The sequence below is a fragment of the Furipterus horrens genome, unplaced genomic scaffold (genome assembly GCF_987537825.1).
Source record: "Furipterus horrens unplaced genomic scaffold, mFurHor1.1.pri manual_scaffold_4, whole genome shotgun sequence".
NCBI lineage: Eukaryota > Metazoa > Chordata > Mammalia > Chiroptera > Furipteridae > Furipterus > Furipterus horrens.
In genome coordinates this window covers 7,789,552-7,810,471 of record NW_028327174.1, presented here as the reverse complement: position 1 = coordinate 7,810,471, position 20,920 = coordinate 7,789,552, and the positions used below count along the sequence as shown (strand labels likewise).

At 52.9% G+C, this 20,920-nt stretch overlaps 2 protein-coding genes across 3 annotated transcripts; one reads left to right on the top strand and one right to left on the bottom strand.

Moving 5' to 3' along the window:
- The first annotated feature begins 898 nt into the window (after window positions 1-898).
- CDC42EP1 (CDC42 effector protein 1) lies at window positions 899-8,009 on the top strand. Its single transcript, XM_090272476.1, has 3 exons — window positions 899-1,015; window positions 5,199-5,947; window positions 6,858-8,009. Exons 2-3 carry the CDS (start codon window positions 5,485-5,487, stop codon window positions 7,472-7,474), a joined length of 1,080 nt encoding a protein of 359 aa, XP_090128602.1. The 5' UTR covers window positions 899-1,015; window positions 5,199-5,484; the 3' UTR covers window positions 7,475-8,009.
- A 447-nt stretch (window positions 8,010-8,456) lies between these two features.
- Window positions 8,457-12,501, bottom strand: LGALS2 (galectin 2). Of its 2 annotated transcripts, none has more exons than XM_090272475.1 (4): window positions 12,417-12,501; window positions 10,187-10,269; window positions 8,937-9,096; window positions 8,457-8,776 (listed from the first exon to the last, which is right to left on the bottom strand). In XM_090272475.1, exons 1-4 carry the CDS (start codon window positions 12,420-12,422, stop codon window positions 8,630-8,632), a joined length of 396 nt encoding a protein of 131 aa, XP_090128601.1. In that variant the 5' UTR covers window positions 12,423-12,501; the 3' UTR covers window positions 8,457-8,629. The 2 variants fall into 2 exon arrangements, with proteins under 2 accessions (XP_090128601.1, XP_090128600.1); XM_090272474.1 differs by lacking the exon at window positions 12,417-12,501 and adding an exon at window positions 11,901-12,043.
- Between the last annotated feature and the right edge of the window lie 8,419 nt (window positions 12,502-20,920).

The window sequence follows — 20,920 nt, the reverse complement described above, 5'->3', positions numbered from 1 at the left end:
CCCAGGTGGGTATCAGAGGGGAACAAAACATGAAGCAGGAATCAGAGATCCGTCTCCCCTCCTCGAGGATGGCCTGGGGTCCAGTGCACAGCAGATTCCCCGACCCTCAGGGGCGGGGTTGAGGTGCTCAGTAAAGCTTCTAAACCCATCCATTCAAGGTGTGATCTCATTTACCTGTTCAGCAAGCCAGCTAGGTGCTGACAGAGCAGAGAGCACTTAGTAACGTAACGTCTGGTGCTTGCTTTTATCATCCCATTTTACAAGTGAGGAAACTAAGGCTCAGAAAAGGTAAGCAAAGGCCATGGCAGAATAGTAAGGCAGGCTGCTGGGTTCCAGGGCCCTTGACCGCCACACCACACCACTCTACCCGTGGCCTGCCCTGGCCTGCTCCCCAGCCTGGCTCAGGCCTGTGTCCCGGCAGCTGTGGGGCCTGTGTATAGGACTGAAAGGAATGGGTGGTCGGGAGAAAAGGAGTGGTCACCCCAGCTGGTGGAACTCGAGGTCTAAATGGGTCTCTCCGGCATTCAAGGCCTCCGAGGCAGGCTTCTCTTTTCCCCAAACTCCCGCAGGGAGCGGCTGGAGAGCCCAGGAGCCAGTTATCAGGTCAGATTGCCTCCAGGCCACGCGGAGAGCTGGTGGGGAAGGGCTTGGTTGCAGACGACCAGAGTCACCTAGCCCGGCCATCCGGCCATTCCCTGGATCCTGCCCCTGACGGCTGGCCTGGGGGCCCCGCCACTCCCCCTCTAGCTCTGGCTTCAGCTCGGGGGGGCGTGCTGGGTGCCCGGGAGGGGCCCCGAGCCCCGCCCCGCCCCGCCCGCGGGCGGGAGGACGGAGGCTGGAGGAGGGCGCGCGCCCACACCCCGCCCCCGCCCGGGAGCCAGCCCGCGGAGCCCGCGGCCAAGGCGGCGCAGACCGGCCCAGCGACTCGCCCCGACTGCGCGCCGGTACGCGCTGCCTCCGCCGCCACTGCCGCCCGTCCGCCCTCGCCCCCAGCCCCGGGGCTCGCGGGGAAAAGGTAACACCGAGCTGGCCCGCGGGTCCCCGAGCCCCGGGTGGGCGTGAACGCGGCGGGGGGACACGGCGCCCGCGGGGACTCTGCACCCTCCTAGGCTCTCCGGGCTGGGGCGGGGAAGGGGGCCCTCCTGCCGAAGGCGCCCTGGTGCCAACAGGAAGGCCTGGAGCACTGGGCGCGGAGCAGCGCAATCACGCTCCCAAGTTTTGGGTAGTTTTGCCATGTGCCCCGGCGAACGGAGGGGGCAGAGAATTGGGGGAGCGGTAAACCGGGTGGCAGGAGGAGGGGGCGAGCAGAGGGTCGTCTACGCTCCTTCCTGCCCTGGGAAAGGAGGGGAAGGAACGGGGAGGGGGCCGTGTGTCGGAATGTCGGGCTCCTTGGCCGGCGCGGAGAGCGGGAAGTGTGTGTGGCGGGTGGGGGGAGCGCCGGGGAGATGGACCAAGCACCCTGCCCCCTCCCCAACCGCTGCATTCCAGGCCCGAGCAGCGGATGAGGTCATCCCGTCCGGTTCCCCTCCAGCCAAGACAGCCGGCTGTCCCCTTCCCCCCGGAGCGACCCTCCACATTCTAACCCGCTGCCCCCCAGAGGGAATGTTTTATGGCCCAAGTCTTTCCCGGACTTCCAACCCCGGCTGCCCTCGAGATCGTCTGTTCTTGCCCCAACCACACAAGACCCGCGCAGTTTGAAGCGCATGTCCTAGACCGGGAAACTGGGGCTCAGAGAGGCGGAAGGTCTGACCTGGGGGCCACCGCGGCACAAACGCGGCGCGGGGACTGGAACCCAGGTCTGTGGGAGGCCGGGCCCGCGGCCGTGGCGCCTCGCTGAGGGAAGGGCGGACTCGGCTCTAACTTGGGGTGGTGGGGCTAGAAGCACCCCTCGCCCGCCACTTTTTCCTACCTCCCCTATGGCGCATGGTGCTGCCATGGTGCTCCCTCTTCCTAACCCGCTCTTAGTCCGGGGTCCCCGCTGCGACTTCAGACAGCTTGCTATTCTTTTCTGGCCTCAGTTTCCCGTCTCTTCATCATAAAACGGCTGGCCTTTGAGAGGGGTGAGAAGCCAGCCCCAAGGAGTTAACCTCCTGTGCCAGGGACCCTAACCAAGATAGGGTCCCGCACTCCCTCGGTAGGGGTGGTGTTACCCAGGGGACGTTCGAGGGGCGGGGGCTATGTGCGCGCGACTGGCCTCCAGGATGCGAGGTGACGCAGCTGGCGGACACCGCAGCCTGCGGGCGACTCCCAGGTGAGCGCCAGCGTGCAGCCGCCCCCGCCTGCGCCTCTGCTCTCCCCCGCAGTCAGACCCCCTCCTGCCTCCCCGCCCCCCCATCCGCGGCCCCAGCCACATGTGTCTCCACAGCGGCCCCTACTGGTCTTTCCGAATACATGGCCCCTGCCTGGTGCCTCAAATCTCGTCTTCGCAGTCATTCCCACCATTGAGTAAACTACTGGGGGCCCTGGGCTGACTGTCTTCTGTAGGGTAAATGTAAGGACTCGCGGGACAGCAAGGCTGCATGGTGGCCACTCTTGTCCAGGACACAGAAACACTGAATCTGCAGAGCTGAGTCTCCTGCCTCCCAGCCCTGCCCTTCCCATGCTCAGGGTCTTCACCCCTTTCCCCGACATTTACTGCTGGTGTTGGTAGACTCCCGGGGGGTCCCCAGCTACACCACCTTTTCTGCTCTGTGGCCTGGGGCAAGCTAAGTCCCTTCTGTGCCTTTTTTTCCATCTGTAAAATGGGTGTTGTGGGCACTAGCAGGTAGTATTCCAGGGCTAGTGGGGGGAGATAGGCCTTGCACTCGTACCAGGGCATCCAGAGCCCTGCTTCCGCCAGGGCCAGAGGGGCACACCTGATCACCAGCAATACCCTGTGGTCTGCGTCACGTGCCAAATAGCTGCCACCAAGAGTCCCCAGAGGAGATATGTTGGCATAAGGATGTTGGATTTGAACCAAGAGCTACCCTGTTCCAGCTTCTGGGGGTTTAAGCACCTTCCACTCTTACAATCCTCCTGGGAGGGGAGCAGCCTTCGATGCTGTTCTTAGTTTCCATGTGGGAAAAACAGGTCCCAAGTATTAGTGACCTGCCTGTGGCCCTACAATTTGGCAGGGTCTCTCTACTGCAGTGGGCAGGGAGAGACCTTTTAGGGTGCCTGGAGGCATTTGGGAGGTGGGATAATCACAAGATTGGGACGGAAGTTGTTCTCCCAAGTCACAGTGGCTACTGGGCTTCCATAGGAGCTGGAGCCCCTTTTGCTGCGAAAGGAGAGGCTGCTTCAAGAAGCCAGAGCATTGGGGGGCTAGGAGAGAAGTGGGTGTGGCCACATAGCAGACACGTGACCCCCTCCACATGGCATTTCAGAATGATCCCCCAACACCAGTTTCTCCTTCCAGACATTCACCCCTTGTCTGCAGAACAAGGAAACCTGGCCTGTGTCATCATGTACCTGCCATGTGACCTTGGCCAAGTCCCTTTCCCCACAACCTTGGATCTCCCTGTGAAATGGGCTACCCCAGCAGCTCTGTGGAGCTGTTGGAGAATCAGATGACATCATGTGGTGGTTGGCCAACTGCAGTGTGCCTCATAACTACAGCAAACATTCCACGAGGCCTTCTCGGTGCCAGGGGTGCCAGGGAAAGGGATGATTCAGAACACCCGCCCCCAGGGGAGGGGTTATGGTTGGGGGAGGATCAGATGGTGGGAAGGAAAGAGAATGTAGTCAGAAAACAAAGCAAGCTTTGTTTTATCGCCTTCTTTGTTTTTATCTTGTTATTTAACCTATTTTGAATTTCAAATAACATTCAAAGGGCAGTATTGGGATTTTTATGCTTGGAGGTGGCAGCAAAGATTTTTTTGTTTTTTTTTTAAGTTGAGACTCAGATCTAGGTGTTCTTGTTAAGGATTATTATCAGCTTTTATCAGCAGAGGTCTCAGGACTGTGGAGGTAAGGGACTTGCCCAAGGTCACATGGTGAGGCCACTGAATCACCTACATACCCTCAGAAGGTAGCAAGGGGTAATCTTTTAGCATGAAGGTTGTCCTGTGGCATAGAGATCGCCTGATTAAACTGGTATTGATTTGACGGTTGCCGTGTGCAGAGACCCGGCTGAGTGCTGGAAAGGAGGAAGGCAGGAAAATCCAGGCAGGTGCCCCACCCTCAGAGTGTGTTGCCAATCTAGGGAGACAGGACTGGGCTCCAGGAGCCAGTCAAAGGCTGTGTGAGTCAGGCTCTGAGTTCAGGTCTCAACTAGCTTTCTTCATGTGACCCTGAGCAAAGTTGGCCCTTTTCTGGGCCATAGGCCCATAGGTGTTCTTCAGCTAGTACTTTCTATGATACTGGAAAGGATAAGGTCAGACCCAGAGGAGTTCAGAGAAGACCGAGGCTGTGGGGAGATTAGGAGGGGAGGGAGTGGCCAAGGAAAAGCTTTCGGTACCAGCGGAGGCTACTACCTCATTGTAACAAGCTGATAAAGCTCTTTCCTGGGGCCTTCTCAGAGCCTCAGGCGTGCAGGCAACATCTGGAAAAAGCCACTTTCGACCACAGGATCATTTTTTCAGGAAGCACCTTGAAGGCAGAGGGTCCTGAGGAACCTCTGCGTGGGCTGTTTGCACAGCCATTCACAGAGGCTTTGACGGGCACCTCCTCCATCCTGGCCACTCTGAGTGGAAGACAATTTAACCAACAGAGAAGGGGGATGACTTGTTCAACCTGCCAGCAGGAGGCAGTGTAGTGTGGGGTTCACGGGCTCTGGTTTAGGGGGCCATGCTTCACCATTTCCCACTGTGTAACCTCCGGCAAGTGTTTTCGCTGCTTGGCCTCGTTTCTCCCCTCTGATATATTGCCTCCCTCAGGGCTGCTGTGTGGGTTTAATGAGTGATGAACACAAGTCATTGGCACTTCGTAGGAGTAGGTGTTTCATAAAGGGTTCCTGTATAATGACCATACACATTGTAAGTGTATGGCTCTATGAATTTTTTGTGCTCCCTCGCCATCAGTGCCTGCTCAAAGGCAACCCCGGCTCTGATTTCTGTCTCAGTTGTTCAGTTTTGCCTGTTGTCCTTGTCTGTGTGTCTGCGTCTGCGCAGCATTTGGTCGGCGGTTCGCTCCCCCCCCGCCCGTGTATTCTCTTCAGGTGTTCTGGTTTGGCTCTAGGATCCCCCAGGCCTACTATCACCTTTCTGTCCTTCTTCCAGGTCTCTCCTGGGCAGGAGAGGGGCTGTCCACATTTGAGGCACGTCTTGTGCCTGCTCTGTTCTTGGATAGAACATCAACAGCTGATTCCACAGGTCCAGGAGCCAGGCCTCAGGGAGAGACCAGTCATGGACCCCCAGCAGCCTCAATATTTGGGGGCAGCACATTAGGAGAACAGAGCAGCAGCCTCTGTCCACCCCCCCGGCACTGGGAAGGAGGGAAGTGAGAAGCGGACCAGCCGCCTGCCCCAGCTGGGCATGGACCAGCAGCTGTGAACAGCCGGAGCGGATGCTGGGCCCCCAGGGGGCCGGAGGAGCTCCCGTCATGAGCCTGGGCAAGCTCTCACCTGTGGGCTGGGCGTCCAGCTCTCAGGGAAAGCGGCGGCTGACTGCAGACATGATCAGCCCCCCACTCGGGGACTTCCGACACACCATGCATGTGGGCCGCGGTGGGGACGTCTTTGGCGACACCTCCTTCCTCAGCAACCACGGTGGCAGCTCCAGGGGCACCCACCGTTCACCCCGCAGCTACCTGGCCAAGAAGCTACAGCAGGTGCGCAGAGTGGGGGTGCCGCCCCGGCGGATAGCTTCCCCGCCATCGCCCTCACCTGCTCCACCTGCCATCTCCCCCATCATCAAGAACGCCATCTCCCTTCCCCAACTCAACCAGGCTGCCTACGACAGCCTCGTGGTGAGCAAGTTCAGCTTCAACAGCAGCCCTGCTGGCTCCACGGACGGCCACTCCAGCTATGGTGAGGGCCTGAGTTATTTGCCCATTTTTCAGGTGCCAAGACCCAGAGGCTTTAATGATTGAACCAAGCTTCCAAGTGAAGTCTTTTCCCCATAGTAGTTTGGTAAGGATCATGGAAGTCAGGCCCAGACCCCAGACCATGGATGGGGAAGGGTCAGGGGGTGGGAACCCAAAATGCTGACAAATTTGGAAAACCGTTCACATGGACAGAATCCAGAGTCCCTTCCTGCCCTGGTGGGAAGAGGCAGGTGCTGCCTTGTCTCCGCGGGACAGCTTACCTGGGAACCAGGGTTCGTGCTGCCACCTGGTGGCCATTCTCTGCTCTGCAGCCTTTCCCCACAACCAGAGGCTGCCTCTAGTGTTCCCCCTGCGGGTCACTGCTCAGAACCCCACCGAGGGCTGGTCCACAGTAACTCCTCCATGTCTAAAGCCCCGCAGTCCTGGAGCCAGGGGCTGGACTTTTGGAGGGCATCCTCTGAGCCTGTGATTGCTATGCACACAGATCCTGGCTGCTGGTTCCATCCCTGTGACCAAGCCACATGCTGTGGGTTCACTGTCAGCCATCGGCCACTGTCATGGCAGAAGACCCGGGGCCATGGCCAAGTTTACAGTGGGAACTGAGACAGGAGAGCTGAGCTCCAGGCTTGGTTCCACGTCATCAGACTGTGGCCCTGGGCTGTTCATCTGAAAGTGGGAATGAGGATTATGTCAATTGTCAGTTTCCAGGGTTGATGGGAGGATCACATGAGAGACTGGGGTTCCCTATATTGGAAAGATGGCAAAACTGAGTCCAGATGGGGGGAGTGATTTGCTAGAGGCCACATAGCAAGCTGGGGTTCATCCTTTCTCTCCCCTCCCCAATTGATGGTTAAGGACCCCAGCTCTGACTCCACTCCCCATTTCTCTTCTAGGCCTGGAATCTGGGTTCTGCACCATCTCCCGCGTGCCTCGTCCAGAAAAGCCTCGTGACCGAGACCGTGACAGTTCTTTCCCTTCCGAACCTGAGCTTCACCGCTCTGACTCCCTCCTGTCCTTCCGTCTGGACCTGGACCTTGGGCCCTCTCTCCTCAGCGAGCTGCTGGGGGTCATGAGCCTCTCAGAATCTTCTGCAGCTGAGACCCCAGCCTCAGCCTCTACTACAAACCCCCCGGCTCCTGCCGCAAACCCCGCAGCTCCTGCCTCAAGCCCTCCACCCCGTGGACGCTGCCCCAATGGGGTAACCACTGGGTTGGGCCCAGTGGCTGAGGCAAGGGCCAGCCTGGTGGGAGAGTGTCCCCGTGCTGACATGGCCCCCAGCAGGCACTGGGGAGCAGGCTGGGGTGGCAGCAGGGGCAGCCGCCACTACACTGAGATGGATGCTCGGCGGGAGCTGGTGAACGTGCTGCCCCAGGGTCGGGCTTCTTGGGAGAGCCTGGACGAAGAGTGGGAGGCACCCCAGGCAGTCAGCAGGGCCCCTGTGCCCAGCACGGTGCAAGCAAGCACCTTCAAGTTCGCCGATGCTGAGGAGGACGACGAGATCAAGGTGTGAGCAGCTGAGCACAGGCTCAAGACCCTGCCCAGCCTCAGGCTGTCGCCCCTGAAGAGCCCGGGTGCAGAGCCAGCCCCTCATCTGACAGATGGGAAAACCTAAATTGTCCCCAAACCCTCCACACCTCTGCTGGACAGACATGGGACAGGCTTGTTCTCGGACCTGGGTGTTCCTGAGGGCCCTGCTGGTCTGACCTGCTTCCCCACAACTGCCACTCTGGACCCAGGGGCCATTCTTTCGGCCCCACCCCCACTGGCCGGATGGCCCAGCGGCACAGTGCTGCCTTTGTGCTGGGGAAGCTGTCATTGCTGGGTGGGGGGTAGGAAGCGTACCACACAGGACCTTTGTCTCCTCCCCAAGGGACTGCCTGCCCCAGCTCATCCTGGAGCTGCCCCTGGCCCTCGCTAGGGCTGCTTCCCCAACATCCCCGCCCCAACCCTGACTTGTCAAAGAAACATCAGGTGTGACCTTCCCCCTTTCTGTGCACCCCAGACCTGCCTCTGGGTCCTGATTAAAAAAGGCTTTTTTGGTCAAAGTTGTCCTGCAAGATGCTTGGGAACTTGAGAGTACAGCGTCATCTCCACCTGCTTAAATACGCTCAGCTTTGGGTTTGGAAGCCAAGGACCCCCTCAGGGCCCCAGGACAGAGGGGCCAAGACAGGGGTAATGAGTAACCAGGCTGGAATGAATGTTCCTGAGATAAGAGGCCCAGGTGGGAGCCCTTATCTACAGTTCCGGGAACAGCCCCTGGCCCAGGTGCCTGGAGCCAGTACCTGCCTCTAATCCCACGGGGCAGCTTGGCACCTGGCGATAACAAGGGACAGGTAGGCAGGAGTGGGTGCTTAGAGGTGTTGCGAAGTGTGTCCCAGCCCCGACTTGGCAGTACTGTGACCTTATGCCTCAGCTTCCTCCTCTATCATGAGGAAGCTTAGAGCATTAACATGCATGGGAAACACCACAAATTGTGTCACAGAAAGACTGGATTAAGGTGGATTCCTAAGTTTATTCTTAGCGTTGAGAGGAGGAAAACGGGGTCAGAGGGACAGGCACTGCAGGTGGGGAGCCAGGACCCAGGCGCCACTGGTCCCGAGTGACTGGGGAGCAGCTCAGGATTGGGAGAGCCAGGGGTCCGCCGTCCCAGTGAGGCGCTGCCCGCTCAGCCAAGCTTGAAGGAGGAGAGGCTGAACCCCCCCAGCACGCCCAGGTAGCTCAGGTGGTTGTGGCCCAGCCTGTTGGGAAAGGTCAACTGGTGCCCGTCTGGCAGCTTCACCTTGAATTTGTCACTCTCAAAGGTCACGGTGAACTGCAGTGGGAGGGAGGGTGTCAGGGAGGCACGCCGGAAATGGGCCAAGGCGGTACCCGGTGGCTCAGAAAGCGCCAGCACGTGTCTAGACCAGGGTTCCCTACCATCAGGGCTCTCCGATTGACATTGTCCTCAAGCCCCTTTCCCCCTTTGACCTCACCTTGACCTCTGACCCTGGGCTGAAGCACACATGATCTTCCCGTTGCTCCTGCCCCCAGTTGTTGCCGTCCCATGAATTGCAGACTATGGTGGATTCGCCAAAACGTGGGTTGAAATGCAGATCCAGCGTATCTGTCCCCTGGCCCAGATTAATCGCAAAGCTGCAGGGCAATGGGTAGCAGGATTAGGGGCCAGCCCTGGGTCGTATGATCTTAGTTAACCAGAAGCTGGAAGTATCACCAAAGGAAGGTTGTGTTCATTAAGGTCTGTGCCTTAAAACGAGGTGACGAGGTAGACTCGGCAGTGGAGTATCACTTTGCGTTAGAAGCACAGGACTGAGGCTCTCTACAGAAGGGCAGCTGATAGTGACAGTTCCGGGAATTGGGAGTGTCTGTCCTGGGGGAGAGAATTGCTGTCCTTAGCTATTTGAAGACCTGTTAAGTTTGGCCACCAACAGCTGTCAACCGAAGGTGGGGAGCTTCCTGTCATTAGAAGTCTGCGGTCAGGGTTTGTGTGACTTCGTGGTAGGGTCACTACGGGAGCTTGGGTGAGACCTTCCAAGTTCCCTGACAGTGGGACATTCTGGGTCATGGGGTGCCTTCACTGGAAGGTCTCAGAGCAGAGGTATCCCACTTTTCTACAACCCTGAGGAACCGAAGTAGGAGAAAGTGGTGAGTTTTCTCTTGTCTCCTCTTCCATGCATCTGCCTGTCCCCTCCCCAACCAAGAGGTGATGGAGATCAGTCCCAAGAAACACTGACGTACACACGTAAGAGCCTAGTGCTGAGCCACAACCCGCCACGTGGATAAATGTATGTTATCTCCTAATGGAAAGTTTGCAAACAAGACCTCTTGGGGCCCCTGGTGGCCTCCTCTGTATAACGTGTGTGAACTGCTGGCCTCCTGCCTCTCAACTGGGCAGAGGGCTGGTGTCCCTGGGGGTTTGGGCTTTCAGTAGCGGCACCTGACCCACAGGGAGCTGGGCAGAGCTCCAGGGGCTCCTCCACGTGTCCCTTCAGTGTCTGTTGAAGCCAAGGGATAGCGCTTACGGCGTCAGCTGTGCAATCCTCACGGCCCTCTCACCTAGCCTTGGACATGAAGGCAGGTCCTTGCAGGGGAGGAGCCAGCAGGGGTGTGGGAGTGGCCTGAGGTCGCCCTCATCTCTGACCATCTCACTGGGCTGCCCTGCCTGTCCCCGGTCTGTGGACAGTCCTCCCTCTCTCCCCCACACCCCACCTTCCCGCTTGCTCACCTGTCAGCATCCTTGGCAATCTTGCCCTTGATCTTCAGGGTTGTCCCCAACTTCATGTCCATGTTCATAACCTCAAATTTCCCCTGCACCAACAGAGAGACAGTGCACACAACACCGATCACACAGGTAGCCAGATGCTTTTCATGAGTTTTAGCCCACCTTGACCGGGACACAGGTCTCCCTCTTCCCCTGCCCACAGGACGGCGAAGAGCTGGGAAGGGTAAGAGCCAGAGGCCCCTAATCAAAGCCTCCCAGAGCCCCGCATGGCCTGTTTTTCTTTGCTCTCATCCATCCCAGGCTCCTTAGAAGGACAGCTGAACCTGGAGCTATAGGACCCAGATGAGGGAATCTCAGTTTGCGTATCTGTGAAATGCATAGAGTGGCCCCTGGTGACCTCACAGTCCCCAAACATGTCCAAGCGATGAAGGCACGGCACCCTTCGCAGAATCCCCAACACAGGGATGTGCTTAGTTCCTGCACAATCTTGGAATCAATCTACTAACAGAAAATGACTATATCAGAGGCATGCAGGTCTTAGTCCATCCAAAACTAGGAAGCTGTAAAACTCCAGACGTCGAGTGTCCGAAATATTCATCAGAGTTCTTCTCCAAACCTCACTTCCCTCACCTGTGAAATTGACTAACATAATGTGTTCGCTGAAAGCCAGTTGCTGAGTTCCCGCTGTGGGAGGCCTTGCTATTAACAGCGTCCACTTCCAGACCGGCTGGGAGAACACAAGATGGTGTTCGTAAGGCCCACGCAGAGCTAGGGCCTGGCACTGGCTAAGGCAGATTGAGGGGCGACCATCGTTATGGCTGCTCATTGTTAGCCCAGGTCAGGAGTGCAGAGGAACAAATATGAATGCCAAGCATCCCTGTCCCCCCACTCAACAAGTCTGAGGCCCAGAGGGAGAGACAGGTGGGGAGGGGCGGGGTCAGCTGTCAGTGGCCCAGGTCTAATGCCCACTTTGCCCCTAACTGGCTGAGGGACCTGGGGCCAGCTGTGCCCCTTCCTGGTCCTCGGTTGCCCCAACTATAATACAACAGGCTTGGCCTAGGTGGTGTCCAGAGAAGGAGGAAAGAAAGGGGACAGGTGGTCAGACCAGGAGAAGGAGGAAGTCAGGGAAGGGTCTGGACCCTGAAGGTCCTCCCTGAGAGTCAGAGGGGACGGAGAGTGTCATCCCTTCCTCACCAGTCCCCCTTCATTCACACTCACACTCTGCATCCCACCTGTACGAGCTGGAATAGTTCCCCCCCAACCCCCAAATCAGGGACATCTGGAACCTATGAATGTAACCTATTTGGAAACTGGGTCTTTGCAGATATAATCAAGTTAAAATCAGGTCCTAGTGGTTTAGGGTGGGCCCTAAATCCAATATGACTGGTGTCCCGATAAGAAGAGAGAAACTTGGACCCAGAAACACAGGCACACAGAGGAGAAAGCCACATGAAGACAGAGGCAGAGACTGAGAGCTGCAGCTACAAGCCAAAGAATACCCCAGAGTGCCGGCCATTGCTAGAAGCTGGAGGAGACCAGGAAGGAGTCTTCAGAGAGAGAGAGAGAAAGAGAGAGAGAGAGAGAGAGAGAGAGAGAGAGAGAGAGAGAGAGAGAGAGAGAGAGAGTGGCCCAGCCAGCACCTCGATTTCAGACCTGTAGCCTCCAAAACAGAAGAGAATAAATTTGTTATGGCAGCCACAGGAAACTAACACACCACCTGATGCTCAGAAGAGGTGCCTGTGATCCAGTTCCCCAAATGCAGGATACAGCAGCTCAGAGACAGGCAGTGACTCATCCAAGACCACACAGCAAGCTATGGCGGAGCCAAGTTTGGAATCAAAGAATCAGGGACCTCAAAGAGCATCCACTCCACTCAACCCCTGCAATTTATAGATGATGACTGTAGACAATTTAATCTCCAAGCCTCAGTTCCTTCATCTTTCTAAAGCTCAACAGATGTTAGTAGTTATTATTACTGCTCCTATTAATATTCCTGATGAGCAAACTGAGGCTCCAGAGGGGATGAGACGGGCTCAGCACGGTGATGGAGGAAGCAGAGAACTTGGGTGCTAAAGGGCTGTGGAGACCATCTGTCGAACTTCCTCACTACATAGATGGGTAAACTGAGGCCTGGGGAGGGGCATCGACACTCTTCCCCTAGCAATCCCATCCCCCTTCAGGCAAAAACATGAATGAATTCGGGAGGTGGGTGGCAGGGAAACCAGCATCTCACCGACATGGCAGCAGCTCCCAGAGGCAGCTCCCGGTGACTGCTGCAGGCCTGGGCTCAGGCTCTCACCGCCTGGTCCAGCTTATATTCTAGAATGTTACATATTAACTCCCCCAAGGCCATAAATGGGGACTTTGGTCCCTTCTTCTCAGGTACCCAGAACAAACAGGCAGAAGGCTCCTCACCGGGCCCACCCCACCCGGCTCAGAGCATCCTCCAGGCTCTCCGTAGCCCAGCCTCTGGCCTCCTCCAGGATCCTGAGGCGGAGGAGCAGAGCCGGACTGGGCGTTCAGAGCCCAGGAGAAATGCCACGTGAGCTTGGCAGGCCACTCGTCGTCCCTGAGCCCTGCCTCCTTCTCAAACAGGGAGACTCGCTTTGTAAAACCCCTAAGCTTTTTGTGTTCTATGATGTCGAGATTCACTTTAAAAGTCTTTTGTTCTGCGTTTTGATGTTTGCCAGATGGGAGGGGGTGTGGGGAATGGATGAAAAAGATGAAGGGATTAAGAAGCACAAATTGGTTATTACAGAATAGTCGTGGGGATATAAAGTACAGCATGGTGAATATAGTGAGTAATATTCTAATAACCATGTTATGGTGTCAGATGTGTATGAGATTTATCAGGATGATCACTTACTAAGTTATGTAATCTCTAATCACTGGGGTGTACGCCTGAAACTAATATGATAATGTATGTCAATTGTCATTGAAAATAAAAAATAAAGATAAAAAAAAGAATAAGCGCAGTAACATTTAAAAAAATTTTTTTAATTGAAAGTTTTTTGGGGGGAGGACAACTTTAATGAAGATGGTAAAGTGTAATATCTATGATATGCAAAGAGTTCTTACAAATTAACAGTAAAAAAATTCACCAGAACAAAATCCCAAATATATGTAAAAATGATTAATAAAATATATACTCCAAATGGCTGACAAATGTGAAATAATATTCTCAAATTTAGCTAATAGTGAGAAATAAGAATAAAAGTAACACAGAGATATCCTTTCACATCCATCAGACTGAGAAAATGACTGAAAGATTGATAACAACGATTAAAAGAAAGAATATGGGTAAAATTTTCCATCTGCGTTTTCACGACACAAATGCATTCTGGCAATACATATTAAAATAAAAGTTATATAACCTTCTGATTCTAAAATTTCTGGGCATCTACCCTTAGAAATACAATACATATTTTGGGAGCCTTCTTTGAGAAACTCTGAACCTTCTAAAGGATAAGTAGGCAGTAAAGAAAGAACAAAGGTGAGGACAAGCGTGGCCATGCCATCAGCCTCAGGAGCAGTAATAATATAAGAGGATAGAAATTGGACTTTCAGAAATCAGTGGAACTTGGCATTTGATTTTGAGCACCCATTAAATCCTCCCCATGGCTGAATGGAATGATCCTGGTAATGAGGCTACTTAATTAAGCAAAGGAGGCAACACTAATGCTGAAGATGACGGATTTAGGCTGTGAGAAGCACCTTCCTGCCAAACCGTGAGAGTATCTGGGAGTCAGACAATCCAGCTCAGCAATCAGGTGGCAGCTTTTCCTGTCACGGTGACAGTTGCTGAGTGTTCTGACAGCCTTGGAGCAATGCTCAGGATTCCATGTTCCCTATGGGCCCGCGCCAATGGCTGCCAATACGCCCAGACAGCACGACCATTTGTTTTCTGACAACCTCTTAGCGTGGATGTAACGAGGTTTCCATGTTGTGGCTGGACATTAGAGCACAGGGGAATATGTGGGAGGTCTCTGTAAGGAGCAGGTCTTGGCAGTGCACGGGTAGCCAGCTGGACATGGGTACGCAGTGGGCCAGCAGGTGTTCAGGGATGCTCTTTCAAGAAAAGAGAGTAGTGGCTGAGCAAATATGGGGACAACATCAGCAGGCCAGAGAGGCCTGGGGTTCAGTTTATTCCATCTGTTCCTGTTGGCTTTTGATGACAACCTCTGGTTGGCCAGAATTTCTCGGTCTCTTACTAGGAACTTAGACCTAAAAATCTCAAGAGCAGGAGAGCTTATAAAAATCAGGTGTGCAGGCTGTCACCTGTTCCCAGTAAATCAGAATCTCTGGGGATTCAGGCATCAGACTATTTTAAAGCCCTGCAGGTGTTACCAAGACAGTCACTCTTGCCCAAGACAGCTCTGGCTACCACTTTTCAAAACAATTAGGAAACTGTTACATGATGTTTAACATTAAACATAATGTTGGTGTTTAAAATTATGTCTGTCACAAAAGGAGAGCGAATCTTACTTAAATAATAGGTTGCAGGCCACCTAGCTTTTCATTATAATTTTCTTGCCAAATTAAACAAAAAAAGAAGCCAAGGGCACAACACAGACCAATTAAGTCAGAATCCCAAGATGTAGGGCCTGGGTGTGCATAATTTTTTAAAGTTCTACAGGTGACTCTTAGGGGAATCTTAAGGCTGAGAACCATTGTGTTGATCAGAAGATGCTCCTCTTTGCTGAGTGTGGTGCTGCTGAACGAGTGGGTAGCCCTGTGGGCCAGATAAGCATCTTAGCAGGCTTTGGATTTGTCAAGCAAAAACTTAGCTAGGATCTTAAAGCCCTGGGCTGAACACACAATAAAGATACCACCCCAAAATTGAAAGTCTTTTTGTTCTGTTTTCTCTCCTCACCCCATGACTGTTCTGATTGTACATGTTAAGTTTTAAAAGCAACACATGGGGGATTCAAAGAAAACATCTAGAAGTATCTCCAACAAAGTTTGAAAGTGGAGAAGGGCGTGGGAGGGCTAAGGTCACAGTGGTTGGGGATTTAAATGCTTTGCTCTTTACTTCTATTCCTATGGAGCTGCCATGCTCACCACAGGCAATTAGAGCTATTAATTAAGAAGAAAAAGCATCGCTCTTCACCCCACCACCAGGAGGGAGCCTGCCCACTCTATTGGCACATTTCCTTCCATTGGCGGTTTTCTATGGGTTATATCCTAGGCTCCCCTCTCTCTCTGCGCCTGCTGAGCCTACTTCATTCAGTAAACATTAAAGCCCACAAATCTATATTTCAGAGCTATATTTTAATGTCAGGGAAATATTCCACCTTTCAATGCCTAAATAAATGCATTCCACCAATTTCCTTCTGCTGAACACTTACATTAATTCTAAATGTCGGCTATTAAAAACCCTGCTGCATTAAATCTATTTGCACATAAAGGCGGACTGCATCGTGACAACTTATTTAGGGTGGATTCCCAGCGTAGAAGTTTTGTAGAGGCCTGGTTTGGCAAGCCAGCGCCTTTTCCATCAGAGCTGGCAGTGGCCTTTGGGTGGGGTGCGGGGAGGCTGGCCCAGCTGAGGGCCGTCCTGTGCCAGGAGCTGACAGGTGGCTTGATGCCTGGCGCTTACAGAGGACACACCTGCAGTCACTCCCCTGCCTGCCTCAAGAGGAGAGTGGTTTCCTCATTTTAGCCCCAAGGAAGTTAATTCCTTCTCAGCCTGTCTCCCAGGGTCGTGTTCAAGCCCAAGCAAGATAAGGCATTTTCAAATGCTTTTTACATGGAAACGCTCCAATCAACAGAATCTACACCTCGTAAAGGTGGTATTTTTCTGATTATAAGAGTCATTCTAGCTCACTGGAGCTTTTGGAAAGTGCACAAAGTAAAACGGACTCAAGGTTCTCTTTTTTTAGAAGAAATGTTTAAAGACAAGGGCCACATTCCTGAATTGTGCACTTTCCTATGTGTGTGTTTTTACATCAAGGAAAGATGAGAGGGAGAGAGAGAGAGAAAGAGAGAGAGAGAGAGAGAGAGAGAGAGAGAGAGAGAGAGAGAGAGAAAGAATCATCTACCCTTGCAGGTCCCCCTTATTCTCTTAACGAAGCCAACCTGCTGAACACGACAAAGCGCTTTCTCCAGCCCTCTTCACCATAAGCTCAATGAATTCTAAAGGTGATCTCTATTGTTACTCCATTTTTTGGGTAGTTGACAAAGGTTCCCAGGGCATATACGACCGGTAAGTAGCACAGCTTGCCTTGTCTACCAGTCCATTGCTCAGGCCACTCTCAAGGCAAACGTGGCCTTCACATAGTGAGAGGGGTGATTGCGCAGCAGCAGGCTCTGAGGTGACCCCAGGTATTCACACCCTTGTGTAACTGGCTGCCCTTGAGTGTGGCTGAGCCCAGGGACGCTGTTCTAACTAACAGAACACTAGAACGTGGCAAAAGGGATGGGATGTCACTTCCGAGATCAGGTTACAAAAAGAAAGATCATCAAAAGGATGTCCGGTCTCTCTCCCCACCTTGCCATATTCTCTTCTCTTCTCTCTCTCTCTCTCTCTCTCTCTCTCTCTCTCTCTCTCTCTCTCTCTCTCTCTCTCTGTCTCTCTCTGTCTCTCTCTCTCTGTCTTAGCTCTGGAGGAAGCAAGCAAGCAAGCCATATCATGAGTAGTCCTATGGAGAGGTCCATGTTCCAAGGAGCTGATGTCTCCAGCCAATTGCCGATGAATGAAAACATGAGACCTGCCAACAGCCATGGGAGTGAACTTGGCAGTGGATCTCCCGCACTTCAGCCAACACCATGAATGCAGCCTTATGGAGACCCTGAGCCAGAAGTCACCTAGCTCAGTCCCATCTGGAGTCCTAACCCACAGAAACTGTGAGAAACTTGTGTCTTATTTTAAGTCCCTAAGTTCTGGTTAATTAGTTACCCAGCAACAGGTGACTAATACACTTTGCCAAGCAGTTGTTATTGGAAGTTTGCTGGGAGAAATAACATTCATGAAGACCTCTTGACTAAAGAATTTGCAGTCGGTGCATGTCCCTAGACGTTCTACTATATTGGTCTTTGTAAAGAACCAACTATTGATTTTATTTCCTTCCCTTTAGTCATTAACTTTTTCTTTTAGTATTTCTTTTATTTTATTGGTCTTTTTCTAGCTTCTCAAGATGAATGTTTAGTTCATTAATTCTTTATCCTGTCTTTTTATTAATAAATGAACTTAAGGCTATAAATTTTCCTCTGACTATCACTTTGGGCACCTCTGATAGCTTTTGGGATTTTCTCCTCAGTATTCTAAATGTTACCCTTGAATTACATCAGATGATTGCTAAGTTATTCTCAGCACATAGCAAGTACTTAATAAATAATTATTGACTGACTTACTGAAGAGCAAAAAAATAATAATAATATTAATGGTCTTTGGGGAAGAGTTGGAAAGTGAAACATCCATAATACAGGATTAGCTAAGTAATGATGCTATGAAACTATGAATGAACTATTATGCAGCCATCAAAACCCACATTTCCTGGAGACCGTCTGTGGCCATGTTTCCTTGCTCCTGGTACAGTGTTAAGTGAATAACGCAGCTACAGAAGCAGGTTCCCAGGACTTCATGACGGGCCCTCCCTGGTTGTCCATGCGGCCACCTGGCCGCCCTGAGAGGCAACAGCGAAGAGCAGCCACAGCAAAGCTGCTGGTGTGCACAGCCCTGGGGTGCCCGGAGGGACATCACCTAGCTGGCCACACAGAGTCTCCTTCATGCGACACAAGCACATATGACTTTATTCAAATGCGTGCCGCTGAGGACCACCGTAGAAGAAAAATGTAAAACACAGGCAGGCCCTAAAGAGACCAAGTCTAGCAGGGGAGACAAGCTGGGGCACAGGAAACAACTAGAAAATAATTCACTGCACCCATCAGAAGGCATCAGAAAGTCCCAGACTCCCAGGGCAGGAGGGGAGTCCTCGAATGTCATTGGAAGGACGATGTAGGACTGGAATCTTGGTTCCACCACTGACTAGCTCCATGACTACAGGCCTGGTTAGTTAACCTCTCCTCTGTGAACTGAGAACAATGAGTGTTGTGAGGATTAGGGAGATAAAGCCTGGCATTTTGTTAATAGTTAACAGATGATATTTATTATCATTATCAGGAGCCCAGTGTCCCAGCTGTGCCGGCTGTGAGGGAGGCAGCTCACCCCCACCTGGCGTGGCATCTGAGCCCTCGGTCCTGCAGGAATGTCCTTCTCTCAGCCTCCCAGGTCCTCATAATGACTTTCCTGTGCCTGAGGGACTTCTACATTAAAAAAAAATATGTATATGTTATACATAGATGTACATAAACACACATATACATGTAATTATATTTTACAACTGCATCAAATTAATCAATGTTACATATTAAAACATTTTCTTCAGCCTGAAAGTTCATTTTCTTCTTCTGATTTAATGAGACATGAGAACATTTCAGTGGCCCCTAAAGTGTCCTGGGTCTGAGGTCTTGAGTCTACCGCACCTAGTGGAGACATCAGCCCGTGGCTTCTGGTACCTTTGCCCGCTGGCCTCCTGCTGTTGGGTAACCTTGGTCCTGAGGTCTCTGAGACCCCTGCCTATCTCCTTTCCTGTCCTTTTCCTCCCAAGGAACAAACAGATCGACACATCAGACATAGCCGGCCCTGCTTCCTTCCCCGCTCACCCCTCCCCAACATCCTCTTTCAAAGATGACAGTGAGCAGGAAGGCCAGGGCGGGGTGGCACAGTGGCACGGAAAGCACTGAGGGTGAATGTCAAGCATCAGAAGGGTGAATGCCACCCTAGCCAGGTAGCTCAGTTGGTTAGAGCATCTTCCCGATACCCAAGATTGTGGGTTCAATTCCCGGTCAGGGCATATACAAGAATCAACCAATGAATGCATCAATAAGTGGAATGACAAAGCAATGTTTCTCTCTCTGTCTCTCACACTCTCCTTCCTCTCCCTCTCTAAAAATCAATAAATTAAAAAAAACTTTAAAGGGTGGATTAAGTCCTGGCTTGGTTGCCTACAAGTTGAATAGCCATGGTAAGTCACTTTGAACCTCAGTTTCTTCATCTGTGAAAGGGAGCTAATAGCACCTTCCTCACGGGGGAAGTGTGAGAACTATGTTTTTAATTAAAAAGCAACCTATGTAGCATGTGGGGCACATCATAGATGCTCAAAAAATAATTTAATTAAATGCATTATTCCTTGCTTCCTTCATCTGGGAGAGATTTCTAAATGAGTAAAGGTTTCACCTGGGATGACAAAGGCAGGTGTCCAAGCAGACACTCAAGGGGAATTTACAATGAGGAGCAGATGGGACCAGCATCCAACAGCCTGCACTCTGGTGGGTGAGCACCTTCTTCCCCCGCCCCTGGAGGACAAGTCTCCTCGGGAAGCCAGTGCCCATGTTCCCAGAGCCCGGAAGCCTGGGACCAGATCATGGGGGAGTGAGGAGAAAGATGCGGGCGTCAGGCAGATGTGCCACCCCCCATCGGGGAGGCCAGAGACTCACACCAGCAAGTGAGAGGCCCTGACTCCCCTGGACAGAGCTGGGGCTCATGATCTGTGCTTCCCAGTCTGCATGAAGATCAAAATCCGTCCTGTTCCCAACGTCTTTCTTCAGGTGCATCCGCCTTAGGCCCAGCCAGGCCTTTCTCTAGCTGTGTGACCTCGGGCAAGTCGCGTAACCTCTCTGGACTTCAGCGGGGCCACCTGTGAAATGGGAACTGGAACTGTCACACGTGACAAGGTATATGGGAACCTTAAGGGCGGATGTATGTGAAGCGCTGAACACACTGCCAACCCACGGTCAGTGCTGAATAAATATTTGCTGTTATTAACTAGTATTTTTAGGCCTGCTTGGATGTCCAGGCTGCCTGAGCGGTTGTCTGGTCCTGCTTCTCCAGCTCTGCCCAGATGGCTGTCTGTCCTTCTGTAGACATCCACAGAGCCCTTGCCTCCCCGGACCAGGTATCTTCCTTGTTTAACCTGATCGCCAGGTTCGATGGCCCCACTCTGAACCCCAGCTGCTGGCTGCACTCCCGGCTGGCGTCCCTCCAGGATTGGATAGGTCCCCTGGAGCTCTTGGGCCATCCTCACCTTACCTAGAATTGGTGAGAGGCCTTGAGGGAGGAAGGAATTTGGAGAAGTAGGAGGAAGGGATGGGCCACAGTCACTTAGCTGTCCCCCTTCTCTACTCCTGCCCCCACAATCCTTCCACCACCTGTGGAGGTCACTGTGATACGGAAATGATAACATCCTGCTGTCCTGCTCTAAACCCTCCGGTGGCTTCTTCTCACCCTTAGAACAAAATCCAAGCTCCCCTCCTTGCTGACAAGGCCCACCTGATCTGGTCCTGTCCTCCTTGCAGCCCCATCTCATCCCACGTGCCCGCTGGCTATCCTGACTTCTCTGTCCCTTAAATTCACCAAGTTTGTTCCAGCCTCAAGCCTGTGTCCTTGATGTTCTCTCCACCAAGAACTCTTCCTCAGCCCTTGGCTGAACCTGATCGTGTGGATCTTAACACTAAGATGGATGGATGGATGGATGGATGACTGGATAGATGTGTGATGGATGGATGGATGGATGGATGTGTGGATGGGTGGTTGGATGGTGGATCAGCAGCAAGAAGTGCTCATCATAGAGCCCCGAAGGACGGGCATTTTCAAAGGCTGCAGTCTAACGACACTAAGCCTCACCACTTCCTCCTCACCCCATTCTAGCCTATTATCTGGGCACTTTGAACCAGGGA